This window comes from Lynx canadensis, chromosome F2 (genome assembly GCF_007474595.2).
Source record: "Lynx canadensis isolate LIC74 chromosome F2, mLynCan4.pri.v2, whole genome shotgun sequence".
NCBI lineage: Eukaryota > Metazoa > Chordata > Mammalia > Carnivora > Felidae > Lynx > Lynx canadensis.
This window is the reverse complement of record NC_044320.2, coordinates 37,914,303-37,935,797: the sequence shown is the minus strand read 5'-3', so window position 1 is coordinate 37,935,797 and position 21,495 is coordinate 37,914,303. Positions and strand designations below refer to the sequence as shown.

The 21,495-nt window shown below is 34.8% G+C and overlaps 1 protein-coding gene across 2 annotated transcripts in view; it reads left to right on the top strand.

Annotated features, from left to right (window-relative positions):
• Nucleotides 1-21,495, top strand: part of VPS13B (vacuolar protein sorting 13 homolog B) — an 820,834-nt gene that overhangs the window by 243,901 nt on the left and 555,438 nt on the right. For both annotated transcript variants that reach the window (XM_030304021.2, XM_032591891.1), the window contains 2 exons: nucleotides 7,708-7,842; nucleotides 8,831-9,004. In XM_030304021.2, the coding sequence (XP_030159881.1) occupies nucleotides 7,708-7,842; nucleotides 8,831-9,004 (309 nt within the window). The remainder of the gene's footprint in view (nucleotides 1-7,707; nucleotides 7,843-8,830; nucleotides 9,005-21,495) is intronic.

Genomic DNA, 21,495 nt, shown 5'->3' with positions numbered 1-21,495 from the left:
TTCCCATTCTGTGTCTCCCTCTCTCTCTGCCCCTATCCCCCTCGTGCACACTCACTCACTCACTCTCTCTCTCTCAAAAATAAATAAACACTAAAAAAAATTAAAAGTATGAAATGAGGGGTGCGTGGATGGCTCAGTCGGTTAAGTGTTGGCTCTTGGTTTCGGCTCAGGTCATGATCTCATGGTTTGTGGGTTCGAGCCGGGTGACGGGCTCTGAGCTGGCAGTGTGGAGCTTGGAATTCTCTCTCTTCCCCTCTCCTACTCGCTTGCTGTCCCTCTCTCTCAAAAATAAACATTAAAAAATTTTTTTTTAAAAAGTCTGAAATAAGTCTCATACTAAAATCAAGGTGTCAGCTTGGCTGTGTTCCTATTGCAAGCTTCTCATAATCTGTTTCCTTTTTCCACCTTTCGAAGGTCACCTGTATTCATTGGTCTGTGACCTTCATCCCTCATCTTCAGAGCCAGCAACATCACTGTAACAGTGCCTCTGGTATTATATGTCTTTCTCTGATTCTCCTCTTTTGCCCCTTCCTTTCATTTTTAAGGACTTTGGTGATTATATTGTGTCCACCAGGATAATGGATAATTTCACTATTTCAGATCAGCTGATTAGCAAGCTTAATTCCATCTGCAACCTTAATTCTCCTTTGCCATGTAAGGTAACATACAGTATTCACAAATCTTGGGTTTAGGATGTGGACATCTTTGGAGAGGGTAAGTAGGGGGTAGTGGGGTGGCATTATTGTGCCTACCAAAGAGGCTTTAGCTTTTAGGGCTGACACTCACTGACTGTCTCTCTCTTTAGGCTTTTTTTTCCTCCTAAATAATCCAATTATTAGATATTTTTTGCTTAAATTTAGATTCATTGTTAACATATTATGACTGTATATGGATGAATTGTAATGTATACTACCAGTAAATAATTTTTACATGTGCAACTTTTGTTCTTGGAGTTAATAACTGCCCTATTAAAATTTGGTTAGTGTTCTATGTATTTATTATTCCCCAAAACTCTTACAGAAGCTTGTCTTCTCTCAGTAGTTCAAATACCTTAGTTTTAATTTTTTTTTGATGAATAAAAATGGAATTTTTTCTTTTATTTCTTGTTTTAGTACAACTTACTGTCAAATTGGCTAACAAACTGTGTGTAAAGTGTGCTCTTGGTTTTTGGGGTAAATTCCTGTGGTTCATCCCTTACATACAACACCCAGTGCTCATCCCAACAAGTACCTTCCTCAATGCCCATCACCCATTTTCCCCTCCCCCCCAACCACCCTCAGTTTGTTCTCTGTATTTAAGAGTCTGTTATGGTTTGCCTCTCTCCAGAGACTCTCTGTAACTATTTTTTCTCCTTCCCTTTCCCCCTGGTCTTGTGTTAAGTTTCTCAAGATCCACGTATGAGTGAAAACACACGATACCTGTCTTTCTCTGACTGACTTATTTCACTCAGCATAATACATTCCATTTCCATCCACGTTGTTGCAAATGGAATGATTTCATTCTTTCTCATTGCCAAGTAGTATTCCATTGTATCTATGAACCACATCTTCTTTATCCATTCATCAGTTGATGGTGTACTCATTATTCTTTTAGTGTACTTTTTTTTCTCATTTCAATTTCTATTTGTTTCTAGTCTAGAGAGCTATCTTGAAGTTGCCTTTTATCATTGTCCTGGGAATTCTCTTTTCTCTTATGTTAGATCCCCTGTTTCTTTGCTCACATATGTGATTCTCTCCTGATTTACTCCCTGTTTTTGGTGGAGCACAATTTCATAGTTATCTTTCCAGCAGACGAAGTAAGCTGTTTTTCAGATCTGGTATGTCTGATGAATGTTTCTTCTGCTTTCATATGTGATTGATAGTTTGGCTGTCTGTAGACTTGTAGGTTGGGAATAATTTTTCTACAGAATTTTAAAAGCATTGCTTTATTGTCTCCTTGTTTTCTACTATTGCTCTTGAGAAGTTTGATGCCATTCTGATTGTATGTTGTATATTTGTATGTCATCTGTTTCTATTTTTATGCATTTGCTTTTTTACCTCAGAGCTTTTAGGAACTTCTCTACAGGTGGTGGGCTTCTCTGGGTATGCTTTTTCATTTGTTTTGATGGATTTATGGTATACCTTTGTAAGTTGACACTTTCGTTCTACTGGTTGGGGAAATCTAGAATTATTTTTTTGATTATTTTCTCCATTTTGTTCAGTAGTCTTTTTGCAACTTTTGATTTTTAGATATTTGCTTGTTTGTGATGATCCTTTCATTTTATTGTCATTTATGTCCCATTTTCAATCTCTTGGGATTTTTTGTTTTATTATACTGTAAATTTCTTCAACTCTTTTTTTCCAGTTTTTCTATTTAAGGAGAATTAACATCATATTTTTAATTTCTAAGGGCTATTTTTTTCTTTGAAAATTTTAATGAAACATCTTATTTTTGTTGTATCTTCTGTATTCTCTCTGAGGATGGTAATTATTATTATTACTAAGAGTTTTGTTTTTGGCTTTGTTGGTTTACCCCAGCTTTCTATTTGTTTTTTAAAATCTCTACCTCTTATAGTGATTTCCACATATCTGATAATCCTTTATATTTAGAATAAATTACTAAATCTGTGTGTGAGGTTGGAGCTTGTTGATGCTGGTGTCATTGTAGGGGGATTGGATGCTACTTATTTTTTGTTGGGGAATAATCAGCTACGAGTATAATTTGCTTTTTTCTTGGACTGGCCAGTTTCCACTGAGAGAAATCCTTCCATTTCCTTCCTGAAGGTTATAAGTCTGTCACTGAGAGTTCTTAGAGAGTAAAGAAAAAAAAGATCTCATCATCCAGTATATATACTATATATAGATTTTTAGACAATTTCCTCTTTTTAACATGCACCCTTTTCTTTGGTTATATTCCATAGTCCAAAGTCCTTTTGGTTTAACCTCTCCGTAGTGAACTGTTAGTCTTGCCAGGATGAGTGTGGGGTAGTTGCATGACTGTATTGTTTAGGGGAAAGGATCTGTGGCTATTAGATGGACTTTCAGCCGCTCATCTTTTAGCTTCATTTGCATTCCTGCCCTCTGAATTGCCTGGTTTCTTTAATTTTTAATTTTTCAGAGGTTACTACAGATGAAGTTATTTCTTAGTAGAATAGAAAAAAGTGCCATGGGTAATGGAACAAAGTCACATCTTGTTGCTACTTGTTCTTCAAATACTCATCTTTCAAAATTTTGATGATAGCTCTTGCCTCTTTGAATAAGCTCTTATTCAGTTACTGTTTTTTTCATTTTTATTTATTTGTGGGTTTAAGGCTCTAAAAAAATTTAACAGTTTTTTAGTGGTGGTTAATAGAGGCAATATAGTTAAACTTATGTGGAGTTTGACTCCTTAAACTTTTACTTAGATATACACACAGATATGTGGGTCATTTTCATTAGTTTATCTTTTAATAGTTACAAGAGTGATCATGAGCTGATTACTGAACTTTGGAGAGTTGGCACTGAGGGTTAAGGTCTCAGGGAGGATGGAAGAATTATGGCAGACAAGAAGTTGGTGGAAAAATAATTGGTGTTAATGGTGTACCACAGGACTAAGAATATGTGTTACAAGTTGGTATTTTCCAGAAAAGTACTACAAGGAGAAGAAATAACAGTGCATTATATTATATTAACTTCTAATAAAAAATTCAGTATTATTTTTAGATTCTTTCATTGATAGTGTATACAGTGTAAAATTATATTTCACTTGCTGTGTCTTAGGGATTCCCTCTCCTCATCTTCTAGTGGACTATGACTGTAGCATTTGAGTAAATGAATGCGAGAGTGCTCTGTGAAGGGAATATTTCAAATGCTAGATACTGTCATTATCTTTGTGATTGTCCTCTTGACTCATGTCAGCTCTTCTCTAAATTAAGTTCTGTGTGAAGTTCAGGTAATTTCTGATTTAAATACCTTGAACAGTAACTACAAAACTTTGGCCTCCATATGTAGCAATAGTAAATAGTGGCTTGCCTTTAGCTATGTGATTACTCTGCTACTTAGTTAATGCTGCCTCTATCCAAAGCCATGCTTTTTTAGTTTCAGAGCTTTTGTTCTTTTAGTTTCACCATGGGGAGAATTCCTTTTTACACTTTCAGGAAGCATCATTCATGTAGGACACAATGAATGTGCTCTGTGTTCCTTTCCACCTTCCTAGTGCTTACGTTTGGGCATTTTACAAATTTTGGTTTTGAAGGTAGAGTGGAAAGAAACCAAGGTTATTTTTTAAGACTTTTCTGGGGCACCTAGATGGCTCAGTCCATTGTATGCCTCTTGATCTCAGCTCAGGTCTTTATCTTAGGGCTGTGAATTCAAGCCACACATTGGGTTCCCTGTGGGCAGGAGCCTACTCAAAAAAAAAAAAAAAAAAAAAAAAAAAGACTTCTTTTTTAGATGGGGCCTGGCTGGCTCAGTCAGTTGAACATACGACTCTTGATCAGGGTCATAAGTTCGAGCCCCATGTTGGGTGTAGAGATTACTTAAATAAATAAACTTTAAAAAAAAAAAAAAACCACACTTTTTTTTTTTTTTTTTTTTTTTAAGAGCGGTTTCAGGTTCATGGCAAAAGTGAGGGGAAGTTAGTTCCCATGTATGTCCTGACCCACACATGCACAACAGCCTCTCCCTATATCAGCACCTCCCACCAGAGTGGTACTTTTGTTACAATGGATATACCTATGTACTTGCATATCATAATCACCAAGTCCATGGTTTTCATTAACAAGATTATTTTTTTCTAGTAGCTTTTCTTCATTGTTGAAGCCCATCAAGAGATGACTGTAATTTATTATTTTAAATCTGAACTTACGGCATTTAAAACAAATTATTTCATAAAAAAAGATTTTCTTGAGAAATTATGCATAATGATGTTGTAGTTTTTAAAACAAGCTTTGAAAGATTTGAGAAATGTAATCATAAAAATGTAAACTAAGTTCGTGATAGTCTAAAACAAGATAATATATATATATATGATTCTTACCAGAAGAGGTTCCAGGCAACTTCTTCCGATAAGAGTACTATATAAGTATGCATTAGATATTAACAGAGACCTACCATTTGTCAGGACACCTGGCTGGCTCAGCTAGAAGTGCATGTGACCCTTGATGTATGGTGGCGAGTTTGAGCCCCATGTTGGGAATAGAGATTCCTTAAAATAAATAAATTAATGAACATTAAAAACAACAACAACAAAAGACCTACCATTTGTGATTTTTTTTTTAATATATGAAATTTATTGTCAAATTGGTTTCCATACAACACCCAGTGCTCATCCCAAAAGATGCCCTCTTCAATGCCCATCACCTACCCTCCTCTCCCTCCCACCCCCCATCAACCCTCAGTTTGTTCCCAGTTGTTAAGAGTCTCTTATGCTTTGGCTCTCTCCCACTCTAACCTCTTTTTTTAATTTTTTTCCTTCCCCTCCCCCATGGGTTTCTGTACCATTTGTGATTTAAGATAAGTCCTAAATGTTGTAAACTGTACAAGAAACAATGATATAAAATAATTTAAAAACAAAGCCATTTTGGCATATTCATATTCTTTTGCTTTTATATCTACCAGGAACTAATTCAATTATTTTCATTCTGAACACCATCAGCAACCCTTGAGAGAATCTTTCAGTAGCTCTTGTCTGCTGACCATTATCTAGGTTCTTTATATGTTTTGAAAAATTGGCATAGAATGAAAGTCTCACTGTGGGCACTTGAGGGCTAGAAGAGGATATCATTCCATTTTATATTCCTCTCATCTACCGTAATGATTAGACCTGGGTAAATTATCTACTAATAACTTCCCACAACTGCAATAGATGTTAAATATGTAGGGTAGCTCAGCCTCCTTTCTTACAAGGAGAAATGTGATTTAGGCCTTGTCACTCTCTGACTTGAAACTTGGCAAAACCCTTATTTCTCTGAGTCTTGGTTTTCCCATAGATAAAATGGAAGAGTAATAGTCACCTCAGGATTTTGTTTTGTTTTGTTTTGATGATAAATAAAATAATAAACTAGACATAGTGTTTGACACTTAGTAAGTGTTCCGTGAATGTTAGGTGCTCTGATAACTAGTACTACTGTTACTATTGTTAATACTATGACGATGTTTATATAAATACTTTGGCATCATTTAATTTTCTGAGATACTTCCTTAGCTTTTAGAGTCATAGATTTTGAGAATCTGATAAAAATGTAATAACATTATAGAAGACTGTATAAATACACAACGTTTTAGAGTCCTGCTCTGGGGCCAATTGGTACCACTTGAAATGGAAACATCCGAGGTGGTGAATATTGGAAAGTAGCAACCAATCAATACACATTTATATAACAACCACATAGAACTTAGTAAATTAATAGGTCCTTCTGAAGTGAGGGTTCGTATGTAAGAAGGTGTTTAAGATGATGTTTTGTAATTTGCAAATCATGTAGTGTGTTAGTTAAACTGCAGATTCTTGGGCTACATCTCAGGAAGACACTTGGAAGATTATGGGGCTTCTTGAACATACTTAAATTGAGATAAAAGTTTTCAGAATTATATTTAACATATCTATCACAGAAAATTTATGGTTTTCTTAATTGTTCATACATTGTTCTGCTTAAAAGAGTTTCAGAGATGAATGATAGTTTATAAGTGATCAAAATGTGGAATGTAGAAAAGAAGGGAAATTATGTTGGTGGATGTTCATGAATATAGGCAAAATGAATGTAAAGTCTTCTCTGATGGGATCAAATCGTATTAAACACCTTAGCTCTTTTACTAGTGGGGAACTTTGAGCAAAACTTAACTCCTGCAGTCCAATGTATCTTAATCTGAAAATGAGGTTAATAAACATTTTTATTATAGGCCTGTTGTGAGGATTAAATAGGATAACATGCATAACACAGAGTAAGTCCTCAGTAAATGTTAGTCGATTAGGATTTGTCGTTATTATCATTTTAGTGATTTGCAATATTGTCAGTTCTTAAGGTTCCTCTGCCTTTTTAATTGTCACCTAGACGTTAGGCCAAAATGAGTTTTTCCCTTTTGAATTAAGTTTTCCCTACCATTTATATTATGGTAATTATTCTCTTCTGTGCTTCAATATCCTTTGTTAAGTAGCACATAGTAGAGATGTTAATATCTACTTTTTTGTTAATTGATACAGAATACCTTTGATTTTTCTTATATGCACATGGTATGTCAGTTTTGCTTTTAAGCTATTGTATTTTAACCCAGGAGCTATTTCCAGCTGTCTTGTTTGTCTCTCCTTATTCTACCTGACCAAGATAGTTTGAGGATCCTGTTTACTCTGAATGTTTCCTGTTTAAATTAAATGTCTCTGTCCAGATGAAATTCAATTTATAAGTTAAATTTGTTTCACAAATAAGTCTCTTACTCTGTATTTTAAAACCAAATATGATATTTTAAAGTTGTTCTGTTTTTTAAGCAAATATTTGTTTAAAATATTTACTCGTATTTCTTGAACTTGACTAATCAAAAGCTGCCTACATAGGTATAGTTATGAGAGTTCAGACTATTTATTTTAAAATTGCATCCTTTCACCTCCTAAATGCTAAACTATGAAACCTAACACAAATACTGTAAGAACATCTGAGGCAGATAATTAAAGTATAATTAAGTTTAAATGCCTTGGTGAAGGAGTATAAAAATTATTTAAATTCAATCGGCTAGTACATTTGCAGTTTTCTTTTATTAGGTGTGAAATCTAAGAATCCCCTGCCAACTCTTGAGGGCTCAATCCAGAATGTTGAATTGAAGTACTGCAGCACATCATTGGTCAAATGTGCCTCTGGGACCATGGGATCAATAAAAATTTGTGCCAAAGCCCCAGGTATGTGCAGCTGGACCGTGTAAAACTTTATTGCCTGTATAGGAGAATTGGCCTTGCATTTTACAAGGAGCGTTACTGAAACAAGAATTTGCTCATTGTTCCTATGAATCAGAGGTTTTAAATTTTTATTTTTTACTTAAAATTTTTTTTTAATTGTGCCAGGATGATACTTTTTTATTTGTATAAATTAATTTTTATTTAAGGAAAAAACCCCTGTATAGTTAGGAGAATGGTTAGGAGGGAGAAAATTAAGTTTACTCTTACACTGTTGCGGTGGGGGGGGGGATAGGAAGTATAGATATATATGACACTTAAAATTAAATTAAAATGTTAGTATAATAAACAGATAACACAACTGTTTTTCAGTTTAAGGTTGTAATGTTCTTCATCCTGCCAATACTTTATTTCATATTTTCCATAAACTACTTGTAATTTAAGTTTTTTAGTGCAACCTAAACTTCTAGGTAAGTTTAAAAAGAGGTACAGATTTTGCTGGATATTTGGAATACAGTATGTTCAAATTGTTTCCTTCTATAGTCTTATCTGAAATGTTCTACATTCATTAGCTAAATATTAAGACTTTCTTGGTGTAGAATTAAAAGTGCTTTTAACTTTATTAGTCCTACTTTTTAGAACATAAATGTATAGATAAAATAACCAAATATAACTGAAATGTTGTATTATGATAGTATATTTTAAGATCAAGCATCCTCAAGCTACTCCTATATATATTTTTTAAAGTTTATTTGAGAGAGAGAGAGAGAGAACATGAGAGTGTGCGCGTGAGCGTGAGAGGGGCAAAGGGAGCGGGAGAGAATCCCAAGCAGGTTCTGTGCTGTCAGAGCCCGATGTGGGGCTTGGACTCAGGAACCCTGAGATCATGACCTGAGCCAAAATCAAGAGTTGGATGCTTAATTGACCGAGCCACCCAGGTACCCCTACTCCTATATTTTTATATAAGAATTTTTTCATTAATGTTTCTACTCAGGTGACAGTGGAAAAGAGAAGTTGATTCCATTGCTTCAGGGTCCTTCTGACACTAAAGACCTTCATAGTAGCAAATGGCTCAATGAGAGTAGAAAGCCAGAATCTCTCTTAGCTCCAGATTTGATAGCCTTCACAGTCCAAGTTCCACAGTATATGGACTACTGCCATAATTCTGGTGAGTACAAATTTATCATTATTTACTTATTTTGCATTTCCTTTTCCAGTAAGGCTTTTAAAAAGGACTTTTCTTTTAACCAATTTGTGTTCATTGGGATACTCTCTGCGGTTGTGCTCTTTGAAACTTAAGTGTTTTTGTATCATTTTTGATAAATGATGTGTTTGTAAACAATAATGATTTTATTTTATATGAGAAATAATTTCATTTGTAGGTTGTAACAATCTTGGATTCATATCTATTAAATCCAACTGAGTTTTAAAACATACCATATCATGTAATAGGTAGAAAAGAGTAAAAAATTTAAAGCATTGGAAAGAAAATATTTTTCCTTGAGGTAGTATCACTTTGTGACCCATCATTTGCCATATTAAAATTGGGGGTTTGGGCCTTATCTCTAGTTTTGCAGAAAGAAAGAGATGTTGATAGTGGAATCAAGAAAAAAAATCTGAGGTCAATATACTATTTCTTAGAGTTATATTTTTTTCCTGTAACATTTTGCCTAGAATTGATTTTATTTTATTCAACCCCAGAATATAGCAAAGCCTCTTCTATTGAGAGGAGATACCAGAAGGATCAATGAAGACTAGGATTAAAAAAAGATAAGTAGAGGCCATTATCAGCCACGAATTTGGTTAGTCAGTATGTGGTTAGTAAAGCCAAAGTGGTCAAAAAGTTTAGAAATAAAATTGCTATATACAGATTCTTAAAAGGGTAAGGGGTGCCAATTAAAAATTAAATGGCTAGTGAGGAAGTGGTTTCAAATAGCTGCCAAAGAGTAGAACTGTCTTAATATTTAACAAGTATTACAACTTACAGAAAATGTTAAGCATTGCTGCCCTGAGTTGAAAGGAGAAACTATGAAAAGATTTGTAATTAACTAACTAGACAGAGTATATGGAGGCAAATATTAGAAGCAGTGCACAAGGACATGAAAAATATTTGAAAGATGAATTTTGTTACAGTAGCATTTCCAGCTGAGTGGCATGCACATTAGAAACTGCAAATTAGTATTCAACAGTGAGTCAGAGAATCCCCTGTCCGCATACTTCTGAAGACAGTAGTCCTCAAAAAGAAGTTTCAGCCTGGTGAAAGTTGGTATGGAACCCAAATGAAAAATGTGAGGATGAGGCCCAACCCCAACTAAGACTGTGCATATGGATAAAAGATTTGACCTATCTTTTAAGGCAGGGACTGATAAACATTTTAATAAAGAGCCAAATAATATTTTAGGCTTTGTGGGCTATATTGTCACTGTTTTGGCTATTGACTTCTGTTGTTATAGCATAATAATAGCTGTACACAAAATGTAAATGAGTGGATAGGAATGTATTTCAATAAAAGTTCATTCACACAAACAAGGGTTGGGCCAAATTTAGCCTATGTCATTTACTTCTGTTTTAGGGAAAAGGGATTGGTGGTTAAATAAACATTATGCTTTTTAAAATGCCTATTTAATCATGTTCCTTGAATATGCTGCTTGGTGAATTTTTTAAAATAATTACCCATATAGTAGTTTTTGATAGATTTTGTTCTCAAATCATAACATTATTAAAATGTTATTAAAATGACTGGACCATTCAGTTAGAATTTTGATGTCTAAGAAGGGGCTAAGCTTATTTAAATCTACCACATATTCTTAAGTTGGAGAGGACCCTCTTGTTTTTTGTTTTGCCATATACACAGTTAGAATTGATCAGTTAAGCTTATAATCTGATCTTTCTCATGACAATATTTATATTATTTTTTTTTGTAATTTAAACACATTTCTAGGGTCACAAAAATGTATTTGCATTTCTAACCTTTTATTTAGACCTAATAGTAAACTATGATTTAAAAAATTATACCTATGATATTTTAGGGTAAAGTTTTATGTTTTTTCTTGCTGTAAGAGGTTTTGCCTAATCTTCGACATTAGTATTATGTTTAGTGATATGTTTTGGCTTTGTGTGTAAAATTTTAATGTGGTTATGTATTTGATGCTTTGAAATTACTTTTTTGGGTATGTTTTAATCCTAAAGTGTAATGTGTTTTTACTTAAACTATTTACATAGTTAAATTAGGGTATTTTTAAATTTAAATTTGTCATCCATCTTGGAACTGCCACCCACATTAATGGTATTTATGATATGGTAATGAGAAGACTTATTTTTTAAAGCTAGTTTTAAAATAGTATTGATTAATCTTTTGTTCCTGTAACAAGATTTAAATTGGAGATGGAGATGTGTCTGTGTATGTATAACTCAGGAGTAGACAAATCTTCAGTAAAGTTTTGAAGGATTGTTAATAAATTATTTCTTCATTTAAAATTTATTTACTTAAGTGTCACCCTTTTAGCAAGTACTTTCATGGCCCTTGTATGCAAATTTTGTCTCTCTTAAAAACACAGGTGCAGGTACACACTGGCACAGACACATATTATTTTTCTACTCTTCACTTTTTCTTAGAACTTTTCATAGTTTACCATAATATATATGTTGCTGATTTCTCTTGTTGATTTTTTTTCCTGCTCTTAGAATTTATGCTTTATTTAGGCATGAGTTTTTGTCTGTTTTGATTACTACTGTATTCCTAGTGGCTAGAACAATATGTTGCATATAGTTGGCTGTCAACAGATATTTAATGAATGAATGAATGAATGAATGAACAAGTAAGTGATGATTACATTTACCTTTTAGTTTTTGAGGTCGGAGCACCTAAGGGGAATGACACAGAGTCAGAATTAGGTATTAATATTAATTAATACCATAATTAGGTAAAAAAGGACTGAAAGAAATCTTAAGGTGTTAGTAAAACTCATTATAAAAATACTTTACAGTGTTTCTTAAAAAAAGATTCTGGGTAGTTAAATACTTCTAGTTGAATAATAGAGGGAAGCACAGTAATCCTTGCTGTTTCACAGATTTCCAGGTGAGGTTGTTAATGAACGTTTCCCATAGGTTTATAGAATTTGAGTGAAAAATATTTGAAAATGGAGTCATAAGTATCAGCCAGGTGATGGGAGACAAAATGTGTATTCTGGTGGTGTCTGGTGATCATTGTAAGTGGCTTTTGAACATCATGTGTGGAAGACAACTGCCCTTAGCATATGCTCCCAAATTGAAGGTGGGGATTAAAACTAGTGGCCAGCAAATGTTTGGGATATATTATAAAAGTCAGTATGTTGAGCTTCCAACTTCGGCTCAGGTCATGATCTCACAGTTCGTGAGTTCGAGCCCCACATTGGGCCCTCAGCTGTCAGCAGAGCCCTCTTTGCACTTCAGATCCTCTGTCCCCCCCCTCTCTCCCCCACCCATGTGTGCGTGCTCTCTCTCTCTCTCTGTCTCTCTCTCTGTCTCAAATAAACATTTTAAAAAACGCTAAAAAAATTTAGAAAGTAAGTTTTGAGAGAAGGTTGGTTAGGATAAAGAGGCAGAATCCTTTTTAGTGATGTCTACACCCAATGTGGGGCTCAGACCTACAACCCCAAGATCAACGCTATTGCTTTTCTGACTGAGCCAGCCAGGCACCTAGAGAGAGAGTTTTTTGACTTAGATTTCAGAATCTGAGGGAATGGACAGCTTTTTAGAAATGGGAATTAGGTATTAATATGACTGAAAGAAATCTAATGGTATTAGTAAAACTCATTATAAAAATAGTTACTTTACAATTTAAAAATAACTTTCATATATATATTTTTATTTGTTTATAAAACAGGTTTGTTTTCAGCAAAGCAAATGTTATTTGTTTCTTAAGAGAAGCATGTAGAGACCTAGAAGTTGTCCAAGTGCTTAACAGGTCAGACTGTGAACTTTATCTGGGGCTTCTAACTACTTAACATTTCCCGCTGTCCTAAGCTGTTTATCATTTTGTCTTTTAACCTTAGGGTCCAAATTACTAAACACTGCAGACCTTAGCCCTTAAAAGTCCTTCACTTTGAGGAGCTCCTTCCGTATTTCATACTAAGTAAACGCTGTCAAAAGAGGCATACTTTAATGATGCCACAGCATTTCTTTGTCTTTGAAGCCTCAGCAACTCCCTTTGCATATACCCCCCCACCCCCATTGCTGTCTCTACTTGACTGATTGCAGTGAAGTAGCTGAAGGCTTTTGAGGGAGTCCATTGTGTCAGCCCACATTCTGTATTGTCAGTATTCACAGGAACTGGTTAATGACACTCCATTTTCTTATATTTGTATAGATACTAGGAATCAAGTAGAGGAATAAGATGCTCTGTGTCTCCTTCAGAGGTAGAAACACTTGGTGACCATATTGATGTATGTAAAATATCTTAAGAAGATGGGTTCTAAACATTTTCCCCCTGTCTTTTAAATATAGACTGGCTCTTCTTCATACGCTGTATTTTGCCTGTGGTTTATAGCAGGTTCTGTTTTTTTTTTTAATTTTTAAATTTTTTAATGTTTATTTTTGAGAGAGGGAGAGAGAGGGTGAGCAGGGGAGGGGCAGAGAGAGAGGGAGACACAGGATCTGAAGCAGGCTCCAGGTTCTGAGCTGTCAGCGTGAGCAGGGGAGGGGCAGAGAGAGAGGGAGACACAGGATCTGAAGCAGGCTCCAGGTTCTGAGCTGTCAGCACAGAGCCCCATGTGGGGCTCGAACTCAGGAACCATGAGATCATGACCTGAGCCTAAGTTGGATGCTTAACCAACTGACTGAGCCACCCAGGTGCCCTGCAGTTCTGCTTCTTGAAAAGTTTTGAGTCCTTGTTAATCTTGGTATTAATGTCAGAATAAGTTTTGAGGTGTCTGCTATTTAAGAACATAAAATGATTACAAAGTACTCTATGAATTTAGAATCAAAGGAACTTAGAGGTCTTCCATTTCAATTTCTAAGTCAATGTTAGGACTTTTATGTGGTTCCCTCTCTCTGTGTGCTCTAGGTCTTTTGGCCTTCTTTGAGTGTCTCACTAATGACTGTGCTTTTGGATATTGCTGTCTTTCTTATTTGGGATCCTCACAATTACCCTTACCCTTTTAACCTTATACCTGTTTAATTCTAGCTCAGTCTTAAGATCATAGCTCAACTACTACTTCTGCAAGAACTCTTCCCTGATACTCCTTTCCCCCATTCCCCACCACCCAATTCAATTAAGTAGCTCTCTTACATTCATTTTTATAGTCCACTGTACTTCTCTTTCATAACACTTAATGACAGTATATATTTACATAGTTGGGTGGTTTGAATGCTATCTTTCTTCACCACTTGACAGTGAGTTACATGAGGACAGAGTTAGTTACTAGTTGCTTATCATTTTGTCTCTAGGAGTTAACATTGCCTGACATAGGGAATGCTTTGAGAAGTCATTTGGTGAATGAATGAAGAAATGAACATTTATGACAGATGGTCAAGCGTATGAGCGTATTTGATAAGTAGTTAATCCGTTAATAAATATTAACAGCCTTCCTCTTTCTCTCCCTATGTTTCTCCCTCCTTTTTCTATTGCTTATGTACATATCTATCACTAGAGAGAATATCTACCAGGTCTTTCTTTGTTAGGCAGCTCTAATTATTATTAGATCCTCTGTTGAACTGTACCTTCTATTTCTTGGTCTAGTTTTAGTGTTACGACATGAAATAATATACCAGCCTTAAATATACCTGACAAAACTTATTTTTCTTTACTTTATGTCTCACTCTAAGTATTCATCCTCTTTAGTTGTTGGAACTAACCCTATGACCCTACCGTTTCTGTTGAAACCTTAGTCTTTCTTGGCCTCCAGGTGTTAGGAGATGAGTCTCTGTAGGTCTTTTGGATTTTTGCATATCTTGTGAATGGTGGCACTGATTGTCCTTTGTTCTGGACTGTCTATTCAAGGATGTTTGTGTAGTCAACAGCCTTGGAAAGATAGATTTAGTGTCCCTCTGCAGCCAGTGGGGAGGGTATGTTAACTGTGCGTTATAAAAGATTTGGTTCTTCAACTCACGGTTCATCTCTTATCCTGCATCGCTCTGCATGTGCAGACTTCAGTCTGGATACATCTTTGGTGTCACCTCTGTGAGACTTGGCAGAGGGAACTGATGCAAATGTGTTGAAAGTTGTGCTGCTTGCTGTGCCATGAATAATAAAATCCTTTATCTTGACGCAGGAGTCTCTTGTCTTCTGCATCATTCATAACTGTGGTAGGGTAAAATCTTAGGCTCACAATTCTTGACACCAGAGCAGTGTGGTTTCTTGTTTCTCCTTGTTGAACCATCTTCGTGTCTCTCCTCAAATATGGTAGCCCTCCTCATCTGCTGAGGATATGTTCCAAGACCCTCTGTGGATGCCTGAAACTGCAGATAATACTGAATCCTATATATACTATGTGTTTACCTATACATAGGTATATGATAAAGTTTAAGTCATGAATTAGGCATAATAGATTAACAACAGTAATAATAAAATAGAGCAATTATGCAATATACTGTAATACAAATTTTACGAATATGGTCTCATTCTCAGAAAATCTTATTGTACTGTACTCATCCTTACGATATAAGATGATAAAATGCCTATGGGATGAAACAAAGTGAGGTGAATGATACAGGCATTGTGATATCAGGCTACTGTTGACATTGTGAGGATATCAGAAGGAGCATCATCTACTTCTGGACTGTGGTTGATCGTGGGTGACTGAAACTATGGAAAGTGAACCTATGGATAAGGGAGGACTACTGTATGTTTCTTTCCTTAATACCTTCGTCATTCCTGAGATTTTGTTACTGGTCCTCTCCTTTAAACTTGTATGTTGTAATCAACAGTACTGTTTTTAGCAACCAACCATATGTTATATCTTTTCTTTTGAGATCCAGACTCCAAATTTCAACAATTTCTTGACCATTTCCCTGTGGATATTTTAATGGTGCCTAACACATTTAAAACTAAACTCAATGTAATCCCTCCACCCCATTTCATACTCCATTATTCACTATTTCAATTAATGGTACTATTTTCCCTCTTAATGCTGTAAATTTCAGCACTAGTTCAGTTGTTCCTTCTTTTTCCTCCTGCATATGGTAGATGTTCCATAAAAGCTTTTTTTTTCAAACTTAATAGTCCAGGCTAAACATAATAAATTTATTTTAGTCATTTCCCATATGATTTGTGTTGAGATTCATTGCCACACTGATTACTTCCACTACTTGTTTGAAAATGTCTCTCTTAAAATTTAACACAATCCTCCACATAGCACAAAGTGAAGAGTATATTCCCAGATTGGTGTAGTGAACTTCTATTTAGTTACTATTTGTTTTGAGTTTATGTGCCACTGGAAACAAGAATTATTCTTCACACAAACTACTTTTAAGACAGTTTTTCATATTTCATGTATCTATATTAGTTTATGAATTTACATGAAGAACTTGACACTTTTTTTCTGTGAAATTTCATATAATTGATTTTGCCCCACCGTTAGTAAAGAAGATACCTTTGACAGTATCTGGTTGACTGTAGTTATTTGTACAAGTAGGATGAACATGCTGTTTTTGCTTTTATATATAAAATGCAAAAAAAAAAAAAACAACAAAAAAACGTTTCTTCCTAAGATTAGAAAACTAGAATTACGTGATTATGATGTTATTTTAAAATAATGAAAAACAAGTGTTCGTCCTAAAATGTCATTTAAATATAATAGTTTAAGCCAATGTTCCTATTCCCCAGTGTAATCAGTTTGAGAAATAAACACAAAGTTTTCAACTTTGCTAGGTTGTCCTGTATTAAAAGTTGTATTTTACCCATCAAATGTAAGCAACTTTTGATCACTGTTATTGGAAAAGAAAGTCACAATTAAAATTATTGTCTCTGGAAATTCAGTTAAATTGGTGGGTCGTTTCCTTTCTTGATTAAAACATACCAGCAAACACACACAATCTTATTTCACCATTCAAGTTGGTTGGTTAGAATGTGAATTGCTAAGGAGTTTCTAAAATGGAGGCAGTACTTTAGATTGTAAAATTTAATTTATGGGGAATGTTTTTTTGTTCCAAAAAATTCTCCTTATAATATAGAATTAAGTGAATTGCCTTGAAGTTATGTTTTTAGTATTTTTGACAGGACACATGAGTAAGAATGCTTATATATTGTAGCAATTAAAGACAATTCACATTTGTGGTTTGGGCATAAATGTGTAAAAATTATACCCATCTATCTTATTACATTTCCTCTCTCCTCCCCAAGGACTTTACTATGTACTTTATCTGTAATTGTTGCCAGTTTTCTATCATGTTCCCACTGGGCTTCTGGTGCAAAAAATCTTATCCTCTTGATGACAGAGCTTGCCTGAATGATTTCATGCTCCTAGCATTTTTGTTCACGGGAATTAGGGGCAAAATGTAACTACAGCTGAACAGAACGTCTATTTTTGTAATTTTGGAGTTTAGGCCCTGTTATTGGAACTAAATGAAGAGATGCAGGTGTTCTCCAGTCCAAGCCCTTTGGGAGTTTTGATGGTAGATGCTTGAAAAGAAAATGCATGTGTTTCCAGAGTCAAACAGCAGCTGTGAGACAAGGATTTATGTTTTTCTCAGAACTTTGGGATTTCAAAATGTTACATTTAATCACAAGCACAGAAAGGGGAGCAAATGTTAAAGATGTTACGCATAAAAGTAAGTTTACTGATCTCTTTACCATACGAACTAGTTGTGGGAATATAGGAGCAAAGTGATTTTTAATCGTAATATAAACAATTTGTAAAGGATTATGATAGTTACCAGGACACAGCCTTTTGAGAATGTTGCATTTGTGTTGTAGAGAATTTTTTTATCCTACTAATTACTGAAGTTTTTTTTTTTTTCCATTTAGACATACATGTACACACACACAATGAAAGATTTGGTAAAGTATTTGCCAAATGCGTTTTGACCATAATTATTTTTCGAAAAGTTTAAGTGATATCTTGTAATAGCACAACACAATGTTTTCAGGTAGAAGAAATGTAAATTTCTGTCTCCGATAGTAATCAAGGGAATTTCCAAATATATTTAAAACATATATATATTAGAGCTGATACATATTTCATAGTATAACTGTGTCTAGAAAGTACCCTGTTTTAATCATGTTTTTCTTCAAAACTTAAGGTTTTTTTCTCTTGGGTCTTCTTTCCCACCTTGTTGTCTACATCCAACTGATGACTATTCATTTAAAAATTTTCTTTGCTGTAAACCTGTGTGTGTGCAGTTCTGAAGCTGGGAGTGAATCCTTTATTGTGCTTCAGAATCTAACCTTCTCCCTGATTGAAATATTTCCTGGATGCCATGATGCTAGGAGACAGGAACACGCTCAATAGCAGCAGGAAATTACTTTGTTTCTTTGAAAGGTCCCAGATTCTGGAGGCAAGCCAATGGGAGATACCTTTTAAGACTGTTAGTGACCAGTTGTTTCCTTCATTTACAGCACAAGGTCAAAATTTTGCATTTTTTACTGCCTCTATAGTAAAAAAAGTGGCAAAGTAAAGAAGTAGTAGCTTCATAGTAAATTGCTGTACAAGAGGTGTTTCAGATTGAATGGACTTCAAGCAAATATCACCATTAAATGTGTAATGTTTTGGGGGTGCTGAGTGGTTCAGTTCGTTAAGCATCTGACTTAGCTCAGGTCATGACTCGCAGCTTGTGAGTTCGAGCCTCACGTCATGCTCTGTGCTGACAGCTCAGATCCTGGAGCCTGCTTCAGATTCTGTGTCTCTCTCTCTCTGCCCCTCCTCTGTGTGCGTGCTCTCTCTCTCTTTCTCAAAATTAAATAAACATTAAAAAAGTTTAAATGTGTAACGTTTTGTTTATATATATGTTTTAAAGTTCATTTATTTTGAGAGAGTGAACAAGTGCGAGCAGGGGAAGGGCAGAGAGAGAGAGGGAGAGAATCCCAAGTAGGCTTCCAGTTCAGCCCTGAGCCTGCACTCAATCCCACAAACTATGAGATCATGACCTGAGCTGAAATCAAGAGTCAGATGCTCAGCCTACTGAGCCACCCAGGCACCGCCCCTGTTTTGTATATTTTTATATGAATCAAAAAGATAACATTATCATTTTAGTTTATATTTTAGAATATATGTTTTCAAAGTGAATTTTTGTTTTTGCATTTCCTATCCAGATTTAAAGTTGGCTGTATGGTAGCTGCCATGTTGGCCAAAAAAGAATAGAAGCCTTAGTAAACCAGTAGGAATTGACTTATGAAACACTTAGAAGTGAAATTCACACCAGTGTTTACTACCTGACTCTTCCCTGTTTGTCTCACCCCTTCTAGAACAAGATTGATTCTACAGATAGCTTTTGCATTTCTTCTAGTCAATACAGTATACACAGGAATCATCCTTATGCCATTGCTTTGTTTTGTGAATAAATGATGAAAGTCAGCTATCCATTAATGTACGAGAGTTTAAGCACTTTTTTGGGAGTCTTTGTTTTTTTTTTTTTTTCACCTTCCTCTGACATTAGCCTTTATTCTTCTCCTTTACTTTCTCTCTTCCCAATCAAGAACTCCCTTCTAAGTAGCACTTGGACCATACATATCACATGACAAACAGTCCTAACTGTTTATAGGATTCCTTCCTCATGAGAAACTTGGCATTCCTAAGGGCAGTGATCATGACAAGTACATGATACGTATTTGGTACATACAGGATAGTTCAAAGGCAATGATTTTTTGCCATTTGGGGATAGCCTTATTATCTACAGGCCCACATCATTGTATTGCTAAATTGGTCTGTGGATGGTGGTGGCGGGGGTTGGGGTGGATATAGTCTAGCTTCAGCCTGTTAAAGAATAATGGGGAAAAGAAAGTACAGTCGTGACCCTTGTATAGATATGAAATAGACAAATGTTAAAGATTACTAGCATCATTATCAATGAAAGAACCAGGTACATGTTACAACCAGATCAAGGAGAATTAAAAAAAAAACCCCAGACATTTATAGATCAGTAATGCTGCAATAAATTTGGAAATGGACACAAAACCAGCTTCTTCCATAGTGGGGAAGGGCGGTCTATTGAACTTCTACCTGACAGAATTTATTTACATCTATAGTCAATAATTATTTTGCGTTGTTACCAGTTATGTACAAGGTACAGATTTGTAAGAAAGCTTAAAGGCACTGAAATGTGTAGAGTCTCCATAGAATCAGACTCAGATAACCTGGAGGAGTGTACTCAAAACAATGCAAAGCTTTTCATTGAAGCACAAGTTTTTTCTTACAAGCCTTACTAAATTCCAGATGGCTAGGCTATTTTTAGCTGTGGGTGGTTTAAATATAGAGGCAGGTCAAAAGTAATTTTGTGAGGCAGAGATTCAATACATGGAGGGAAAATTAAAGGGAAATAATGCCACCGGCAGAGGGCAGTGATGAAGTAACAGTTTCCTCATGTTCAAAAGTAGTGATTGTTGAATAATTGTGGGCTAATTCTGTAGACTATACTTGAGTTAACTTTTGAAATCTTGTCGTATAAAGGTCTCTTCAGCCAGGTGCTTTGTCAATACCTACAACTTTCTAGAAAAAAAGGCGTTTCATTTTTAAGTAAATAAAATGTTCTAAACTGATTTTTAAGTAAATAATGTGTTCTAATTTATTAAAAAGCTTCTCCGTGGAAAGTATTCATAGAGAAAATATTTGAATATGTACTCTGTGTCAGGTACTGCTTTAGGTATAGGGGTGTGTGTGTGTGTGTGTGTGTGTGTGTGTGTGTGTATAAGAAGGAGGAGTTCCCTAACTTCACAGAGGTAACATTCTTGATTATAACATTTTAATTTTATTTGCTAATTTGTTATATTGCATTTTGCTTATGAGAATTAAGTGTTCTATGTAGTGTTATCGAAGCTAGAAGGGGCCTCTTCAAATGTAAAAATTATGTCTTTTGTGATTTTTTTCCACTGACCAGATAGAATTCTGAAATAATGTGAAAGTATTTGTAAGCATATACTACACAAAGTTGTGCAGAGCTCAATTACAGATAAATAACAAAAACAAAAATAGAAATTCACCACAGCAAAATGTCCAAAGGAGACAAGAGTAAGACACAAATGATAAACACATGAAAACCTTGAAACTAATAACTAAAGAAATAGATATTTAAAAAGGAACACTATTTAACCTGTGAAATTGGTATTTGATAAATTGTAAAACTGAAAACTGAGAAATTGATGAGATGAATACTTTCATAAAGGTCTGGAAGGACTGTGAATTGGTACAGATTCTCTGGAAATCAATTTAAAAAAATTTATTAAGGAACTTAAGAGTGGTCATTTCTTATAATCCATTTCCAGACTATAAGGGACTAATCAAAGATCCATTTAAAGAATTGTATTTAAAACTTAAGGGTATTCATGTCAGCTTATTTATAATAATCATAGGTCATCTTTGTGGTCCAATAGTAGGCAAATTATAAAATAGAGTATATCCATAGAACATTTTTTAAATCAGCCAATAGAAAATACATATATCAGAAAGTATTCACAATTAAAAGCTTATAAAAATATAAACCTACATATGATAAATTTAGTTTTAAATATTCCCCCCAATACACATATAT